This window comes from Salvelinus sp. IW2-2015, linkage group LG23 (genome assembly GCF_002910315.2).
Source record: "Salvelinus sp. IW2-2015 linkage group LG23, ASM291031v2, whole genome shotgun sequence".
NCBI lineage: Eukaryota > Metazoa > Chordata > Actinopteri > Salmoniformes > Salmonidae > Salvelinus > Salvelinus sp. IW2-2015.
This window is the reverse complement of record NC_036863.1, coordinates 20,506,001-20,514,948: the sequence shown is the minus strand read 5'-3', so window position 1 is coordinate 20,514,948 and position 8,948 is coordinate 20,506,001. Positions and strand designations below refer to the sequence as shown.

At 44.6% G+C, this 8,948-nt stretch overlaps 1 protein-coding gene across 8 annotated transcripts; it reads right to left on the bottom strand.

Moving 5' to 3' along the window:
- Positions 1–309: 309 nt before the first annotated feature.
- Positions 310–8,671, bottom strand: LOC111950586 (BRCA1-A complex subunit RAP80). Of its 8 annotated transcripts, none has more exons than XR_011473897.1 (18): positions 8,428–8,671; positions 8,165–8,290; positions 7,722–7,800; positions 7,448–7,578; positions 6,986–7,309; positions 5,821–6,673; positions 5,511–5,638; positions 4,961–5,395; positions 4,360–4,713; positions 3,971–4,026; positions 3,667–3,833; positions 3,479–3,534; positions 2,265–2,586; positions 1,991–2,080; positions 1,678–1,801; positions 1,396–1,444; positions 1,228–1,276; positions 310–653 (listed from the first exon to the last, which is right to left on the bottom strand). XR_011473897.1 is itself a non-coding variant. In XM_023968265.2 (18 exons), exons 2-18 carry the CDS (start codon positions 8,267–8,269, stop codon positions 515–517), a joined length of 3,489 nt encoding a protein of 1,162 aa, XP_023824033.1. In that variant the 5' UTR covers positions 8,270–8,290; positions 8,428–8,670; the 3' UTR covers positions 310–514. The 8 variants fall into 8 exon arrangements, 7 of the variants coding, with proteins under 7 accessions (XP_023824033.1, XP_023824039.1, XP_023824034.1 ...); XM_023968265.2 differs by having other exon boundaries at positions 1,396–1,480; positions 1,999–2,080; positions 8,428–8,670; XM_023968271.2 differs by having other exon boundaries at positions 1,999–2,080; positions 8,428–8,670.
- Positions 8,672–8,948: the final 277 nt, after the last annotated feature.

Below are 8,948 nucleotides of genomic sequence, written 5' to 3'. Positions count from 1 at the left end.
CCTCACACTGGTAGCACTGTATTTCTATTACAATCATACAGCCACAGTGGCACTGATGAAGGCTGCTGTAACCTGATAGTTCCCCCCCCTCCAAAATACAACCCAATAATGTACAATGAGGACGGTTTGGTTCGCTGTGACTGTTTGGTATGCAGGCATTCTTTTGGTTGGTCTGCAAAAGTGAATGGACTCTTACATAGATTTCTGTATGCATTACTGCAAGAAATAGTTTAGAACTACACGTATACCTCATGACATCCACATCAACATAGTAACAATCCAACAAACATGTCTCCCAACGAAAGTAGATAAAATAAATCAGTATAATTTAATACCATATTAATAACACACATTTTTGTCATTCAATTCAGTGTAACAAACAATACAAATAAAAGATATGCAGGGGTATAAAAAGTGGTTGACAGTAATTTATATTTTTTGTAAACTATTGATTTAATCTCTCTCTTTGGCTGGGCCTGGAGGAGGAAGAGGAGGTTGTGGAAGAGCATTGGCGTTAGAAGTCGATAAGGCAGTCTGTGGCTTCTGAGACAGGGGTGAAGGATTGGATGGGCAAGGTGCTCACTCTAAAACCTGGGGCGCTGAAGTCTCCTCTTCCCCCAGATTCTGCTGTGTCCAGATCATCAATCAGGCCACTGGAATAAAAGTAACAGTTATACAGAGCAGGATCATGTTCATTGGGGTAGACCGTAGGAAAACATTATTCAACGGAGAGTGAAATTTTGCATTTCTTATTGGACAAGTGCAGGTGTTACATGCACACTGTTATACAGAGAGGTTATGGGCTTCAGAGGTAGATTGATGATATATAGTTACTGGAGTGCTGTGGAATCCCCAATCAAGTGTAGACCAGCACTAAACGCTGCAGTCTGCTTACTACCATCTAATATTGACCCTCGTTTTTTTTTAATGAACTATTAAAATCAGCAGAAAATGGCAAATTAATACCTACTTAAATAGGGGTATACTAACAGCCTTAGTCCACTATAGACAACTATGAAGTCTTATAAGCATGTAATAGACTTGCTATGATGCTTCAGAATACTAACTATCAGGGTATATCCTTGACAGGGTCCGCTTATTAGACTCCCCTCCCTATCCCTATCCCTATCCTACCCCATCCTATGTCACCGGGGGTGGGTACTACAGTAACAGTCAAATGGAGTTTCCCCCCCAAAATCCATCACTATTTCCTGTTGTTTTGCTTACCTTTGTTGGTTATTGAAGGTAGTATCACATGGTTCGGCCTCAGCAGTCCCTAAAAAGAGACCAAATAGAGTGAAAACATTGGCTCTCTTTGCTCCCATTCAAACATGGTGGAAAGAGGCTTTAGGAAAGTGTAAAACAAGCCAATGACAGAAAGTGAGAGTACAGTACCTGAATATATATACTCTGTCTGGTCCAGAGCACTCAGCAAGTCTCCACTCTGGAAGATCGTCCCACAGACAGAAGACCAGAAGAGCTACAGTCATTTAGCAGTCACTCTTATCCAGAGTAACTTGAAGTCAGTGCATTCAACCAAGTTTAGTAAGAAAAACAACCACATATCAGTCACTGCAAGTAGACCCTTCTTTGAAATAGCCGCTATCAGCAGAATCAGTGCCAGGAAGTAGAAGAAAAACAAGTACTAGTGTGTGTAGTACTGCTAACCAGGAGTACCTGTCCGTCTCTGGGTGCAGCCTTGGAGACCTCTTTGTTCTTGATGCAGTCCTCTACATGCTTCTCATGGTTCTTGAGAGGAAATAGTTGCTGACACAGGAAGCACTTCTCTCCCTGTACCACCCTGCCGTGGAGACAACACACGTAGAAAAGGTATGAACATCAGTTGCTTGTCTTCCATTAATTCATATTTGTTAACATGTATAGGCATTATAGGAAATTTACTTTCAACACCTTAGGATGGGACACACAACAAAATCCCAACGTAACCCGAGTAAGACGTGCCGCTAGACCAAGGTAAATACTGTCATACCTACTTACTTGCCAGAGCCAGAAGAGCTGGGCTGCTCCTCTCCAATGATCTCTCCCCTTCTGGTCCCCTTCCTACGAGCCTTGACTGAAACTACCGGTACATATCAACAGGACTGTTTTACTGTATGTACATCAGTCCTGAAATAGTATAAAATACCATTTGTGGGTACTGTAAAAATTTGGCGACATTGACAAGTTAATAATTTTCAGCATGCTGGTCTGCTGTGCCTACTCAGAATCAGATCTATTGTCCTACAAAAGGAAAATAGTATCACCCTGCGAGTGGCTCTCCTCTGCCATTTCCTCCTCCATGATACCGGTGGTACCGTCACAGTAGGCAGCGTGCATCTCAATCTCCGTCAGGGGGAAGAGACGCATGCACATGGGACAGTCCATGCTGGGGCTCCGAGGGAAGGAAGGCTCTGGGATATCCTCCTCCATCCGAACATCCTCTCCTACAGCAGGGATCCCCACAGGGCTACTCCTCCGCCCCTCCTCCTCTCCAACCACCAACATCCCCTCTTCACGCTGTTCCAGAGGACGGGGTGATGAAAGAAATGTCTGGATCTGAGGCAGGGACTGGCTCTCTGGCTGGGGCTACAGGTTGCCATATCAATCATAGACATCAACAATCCTCTTCCGAAAACTTCTGAAACCCTACCTCTTCAAAGTGTAAATAAATCCCACAATGCCCCCACAAAAAAAACCTACACTTGTCTTTTCCTGCTAGCACTGACTTTGCTGATAACTTCGAGGGAAAATGTACTTCCTACGACTGTGATATGTGGTTGTCTCACCTAACTATCTTAAGATGAATGCACTAATTGTAAGTCGCTCTGGATAAGAGCGTCTGCTAAATCAGGGGTTCCCAAACTTTTTCACTCAGGCCCCCCTTCCTGCATTGGGGAACCTCCCACGCCCCATATTTCCATGGGTCCAAGCACTGTTCATGACATACTGTTCACACCCATTTTGTTGGCAGAGAGGACATTTTGCAAGTTTAAAGCTTATTTCCTGCAATTCTATACATTTTGCCATGTCTAATGTGTATTCATGTCATATTTGAGTGACTTAAACATCACAACAAAATGTATAGGGTAACAATCTAGCAACAAAAAAAATGCTTCCTGACATGGGTTAGTTGATCTGGACATTTGACAAGTTATAAACAGCCCATGAAGGTATGCAATGATAAGAGGAATACTGATGATGCACTCCCCAATTTCAAAATAGTACCTTGTGCATTCGATTCTACTATTACAACTTTCAAGAGTAAGTTGACAGCCGGACAGAGTATTCTTTTTGGGGGGGGGGTCCCCGGGGCAAGCACCACAGTTTGGGAACCACTGTGCGAAATGGCTAAAATGTTAAACCATAGCCTCACAATTCTATGCACACACTCATTATTTCTAGGTGTTGGGTAAAAGAAGAACCGTAGTCAAAATGCTCTATATACGAGTGTCTTTGGTAGTGCTGAAGTGACTCTAACCTGTGCAGGGCTGGTGACCATGAGGTCTCGAGTGCTGTCATCACTGAGTTGGGTCTCTGCCATCAGAAACAACAAGTAGCGGCATGACAATTACAGCTACATATGAAGCTCACAACATTAATTATTCAAATCTAAATGGAACCATACATACCTACTGGTTTATGGAATAATATCATAATTTCTTATACCTGGAACTTCTAAGCCTCCGACATCCACTTCTTCCCCCATCCTTTCTTCCTCCTCCCTCTTCTCTCCACCCTCTTTATCATCCATCTTTTCTTCCTTCCTCTCCTCCAGTAAGTCAGGTGGTTGTTTTTCTGCTAGTCTTTCCTCTTCTCTTCTAAGGCCAAGTCTCCTGATAAAATTAGAAATCAACTCTGAATTCTTTATACATTTTTTTCATTCTTGTGCACAATTAATACACTTGTATCATTGAGATTAAAGACAACCTAGGTCCATACTGTATGATTTAGCAGTTTACGCCTCCCTTACCGTTTAAGTAGAATTAGCTGACTGGTATCTGCATGAAATACAGGGTAGGGAGATTTCTATGGGAAGACAAAACAAGACAAATTTGCTGGGGGAAAAACATCAAGTGGATTGACCTTTCTACATAATAAAATGTGTCTATCCCAAAAAGACACACTTAAGCCCGTATTATAATAACACATTGGGATTGTAAATTGTTGATAGTGCCATCTAGTGGTTAGATAGTGTAACAAGGAACTTTTAGTAAGTACTGTAGCATCATCAGAGCCTTTGATATGATTGACACATCTAAAGAAAAAAAAWATATATATTAATACAGCCTACGAAAATACATAAATGCATTGCTCCAAGCTGTCTATAATAGGCATTTCTAATTATTAAGCAATACTCACTTCCTCTTGTTCAGGAGAGGACACAAACAGATCCTGGCAGTCCTTCCACTCCTGTCTTCCTCTCTTCCCTCTCGCTTCCACCCCCCCCCGTGACCGCTGTCTCGCCCTCTTCTCTCCCTCCTCTTCATCATCATCATCATCCTCTACCACCTCCACTAGCTCTTCCTGACGTTTCCCCCCTCTCTCCTCTTCCAGGAGTTTTGGGGCCCTGCGTCTCTCGAGGCGTCCCCTCCTGGAGAAGGGTTTCTCTGGGGGCCCAGGGAGGACTGGCTCCCCCCAGCCTGCCGCCTTCAGCAGACCCCTCTGGGCCTCCTTCAGGCTCTTCTCATACACYTCCAGCTGGGACAGGATCACCTGTAAGGAAAATCATGTAATTTCTATTAGACACTTACAGTTAGAAGTCATGACATCTAACATTAGATCAATGAAATATTACAAAATAATGGATGGAACTTTTCTTAAACAATACAATAGCACACAGTATTCATACCCCTCACTTTTTGTGTTCCCAGATGTCAGTTACCCACATTGACTCATAATCCAGAAAATGTCTGTGTGAGAGAAAAATGAATGAAAACTACATCAGACCAAGAAGGATCACCTGTGTGTAGGCGTCTGGGTCCTGCCCTCGTGGACAGAAAGGCACACCCCAATAGTAGCACACCACTCCCCCATCATCCTGGCCGTCTGTGGGGGGAGAGAGGGGGCTGGAGGAGGCCAGGGGCTGGTGGGAAGAGGTGCTTTCGGCTTTGGCCTCATCCTGGCTCCTYCTACCTGCAGCCTGTCTGAGAAGAGAGGGAGAGGGGGCTCCATACATGCCCTTGAAGGTGAACTTCTTCCGGATGCACTTGGACTGGCTCTCCCCCTCCTCGCACGCGGCGCCTTCGAAGTTGTGAGTGCGTTTCTTGGGGACGAGGCAGGGGCTGTGTCTGTGTTGGGGGGAACGGTGGTCGTGGGTGTTTGGGGAGAGACCCTGGTTGCTTGGCTGAAGGAGGTCATTCTCCTGTGGGAAGACTGGGCTGGGCGAGTGAGCTGACTGCAAGAGAGAGAGAAAGATGTTTCCACAATACACTGTAAATTAGGTTTCAGGTGAGGCCAAAAGCTATATAACAGTACTGGTGATAGACAATATTGTAGTTCCCTGGCTTCACCTTTTCAGGACCATTTTCCTCTTCGTCATCATCTGACCAGCGTAGCGCCATATTGCTGGTTAACTCCTGCATTGGATGAGTCTCCAAAGCCAATGTAAGTTCCTCTGAATTAAGGTCTTCTTCTGTAGCTAAAGGGAAGAATCATGTCAATACATACATTGAATCTGAACATAAAAAGCCAAAAGGGCAGGCAGAGAGGCCATTTGAACCTGCCATAAAGGTATTTCTTGTTCTTATTCAAACTCAATGTATGATCGTAACATTGCTTTGTATGTATGACAGTGGTTAAAACAATGGGGGAAAAACATACCCAACTTTACAGGCGTGCTAATCCTGTTTACAGTTCTCTGCGAGGATTCACCCTCACGTTCCTCTTGGTCAACAGCTTTGTCTGAAACTCCAGCGGTCTTCCTTATAGGCACAAATCTCTTGTTCAGGGACAGGGTTGTTCTGGGGCGTGGTGGAAGGCACTCGGAGGCATCCCCGCTCTTCACAGCATCATCTCGGTCTCCACCCTCATAGTCTCCTGTTGTAGAGACACGTTCAACACAGCTCTGTGGACCCTGGTCCCTTATCTGATCAGTTCTGGAAAAGACTAGACTTCCGGAGAAGGTCTCTTTCTCTTCTGGTCCTCTTTCACTCTTAGAGAACATGGTGCTTTTAGGAGAAGTTGGACTCCCTTCTTCTTCTGCCTTTCCTCTATCAGTCTTGAAAAAGACCAGGCTTTTAGGAACGGTGGGACTGGCCTCTTTTTCTTCCTCTCCTGAATCACTATTAGAGAACATGGCGCGTTTAGGAAAGGAGGGACTACTTTGGCCTGGTTCCACACCTTTCTCTGTTTTGGAAAACACAGGGGTATTGGAGAATGTGGGGCTCTTGGGCTGATAAAATTGAGATTTCTGGGACTTTGTGGGAAGTGTTAAGCTGGGATGACCCTTTAGTAGGAACCCAGAGGCCTGACAGTCTACTAGGAGGTCCTGGCTAAGCTTCTCCAGGCACAGGACAGGTTTGTTGGCTTGGGAAGCCGTAGTGGAAGGGAAACCAGGGGACTTGATCCTGAGTTGGGACTGGGAGTCACTCTTTGTGGAGTTGTTGTAGTCCTGAGATTCTATTGCGTTGGCTGAGCGGTCTCCGAAAAGGTTCCTCTGAGAAGACCCCTCCTCCTTAAAATGGCATAGAAGATGTTATCATAAAATAAAAATACACTGATCTGGCATGCATTCTTAGCCTGTGATGAGTGTAAGATGATGCTAACATTGTTGTTAAAAACACATTTAGATCTAAGTAAGTAGTTGGTTCTTCTACCCTGCTATCACCAGAACTTAACACCTACATTAGTTAAGTCTTAAGGTATGAGCGTAGTTAGTTAGATCTGGGCCCATTGAAGCCCCTGAAGAAATGCAGAACAGCAGCCAGGGTTGAACAGGCAATGACAGATAAATAATGGCGTAGGTCTGTGTGTGTGCACCACTGACCTGTGAGGATGGGAGAGGCACTGAGATGGAAGCTTGGCTGAGGGGGGAGGACTGGGAGTAGACCTTCTGGGTCTGAGACAGGTCAGGCATATCTAGTAATGGGCTTCCCTCCTTCTTCCCCCTCCTGTCTGAGGGAGCCACCCCTACATGAACACCTCCACCGCGGGCTCCCTCCCTGTCAGCCACACCATGGTTAGGGTAGGAGAGTTTATGCCTGGGGGGCTGTATGCTGCTCTCTCCCTCTGGAGGAGAATTTTGACATTGTTGGGTAGGGCTCCCTGACCCGAGCGAAGATTCTGAGTGGGGATGAGTAGGGCTGTCTGCCTGAAGGGATACAGCAACACTCATGTATCACAGGAATAGATAGAACACAATACAAATGGTTGGATTGATCTGAAACAATGGTGAGGACTGATAGAGGAAATCTCCAGGCGACATTTGATTTCTGWCAGTAATACCTACACTTACGGAGAGGCTTTCAGCGATGGCCTTCCTCACGGCCTCTTCCTCCTGTCGTTGCCGGAGAGCCGCGCTGCTGGCCTCCTGTTTACTCAGTCTCATGGCCAGGTCCAGCATCTCCTCCTCTGTCATCTCTGAGAAGAGAAGGGACAGTTTCAGTACAGTAGGTTAAAGTTCCATCTTGCAGTGCTTCAATAGTTGCATTCTGGTGATGTGGTACATGAAAATTATGAGTCTAATTAGCTACAAATAAGGAGACATGTGTTGGTCAGAATACCGTTTGATCGTGTTCTACTCTCCTTGTCCCGTTTGCTCTCCCCTCTTGATGATGATGATGTCGGTCTGAAGTCTTCATCCTGGGTTAGAAGAGAGATGAGTAGAATATGTAGAATATAAAGACTGCATGCTATGCTTGATAAGTGTCGGCCAAGCAGTATCTGTTTGTATTTGGCTCTCTAAGCTAGGCATCCAGGTTTGTATAATATTATTATTCAAGCCTGGAAGCCTAGCTTAGATATCCAAATACAAATTGTTTGAAGGCCGACAGTTATCAAGTATACCATACAGTCTTTATATTCTAGCTAAGATTTAATGAAAGGTCACTTTACACAGAAATATACCTAGCTCGGTAGTTCTGCGTCTAGTGTGGGAAGATAGTTTGCTAGAAATTCAGTGTGCTACCAGCTAGCTAAATACAGTAACGTTAGTTCAGCTGGTTACCTCGTCGCTGTCTGAGTTGACAACATTGCCCTCTTCCTGAGCTCGTCGTCGTTTCCTGGGACAATCATCAATGTCTCTGTTCTCTCGCTTTTTCCGAGGAGGCATGTTGTTCGGTTGACTTTGGTGCTTAAATCGAGACAGATTTGTTAGTTAGCTAGCTACTGTAAGCTAACGTTAGCTATCTTAAATTACGACAGTTGAGATCTGCTGCACACCCATCTTCCTGAGAATCATGAAAAACCGAAAGTAGAACGGTTACTTACGCATAACGATTTCTGAGATTGAAGTTACAAACCCTTCAGTCCAATATTAACACTCGCATTCAGTTTTAGGTAGCTATACTTTCTACTTTTAGCAACACATTTGACAAAATTCGTTTCAAGAAGCCATTTTCTTCAACCACGTGACTCAAAACAGGGCRAACTTTTTGATGGAGGGGTGAAATGTAATGTGCTCTCTTTGGAATGCTCATTTCAAACAGGTAACCTTAGAACCCAAAACGGATGCGCGCGTGCGCCATCGTGCGCTATCGTGCATACATTTATTTTGCCCTATTTAGCTAGCTTGCTGTTGCTAGCTAATTTGTCCTGGGATATAAACATTGAGTTGTTATTTTACCTGAAATGCACAAGGACCTCTACTCCGACAATTAATCCACACATAAAACGGCCAACCGAATCGTTTCTAGTCATCTCTCCTCCATCCAGGCTTTTTTATCTTTAATTTATATGGTGATCGCATCTAAACTTTCATTGTATTACCACGACTACCAGCAAAACAGTTC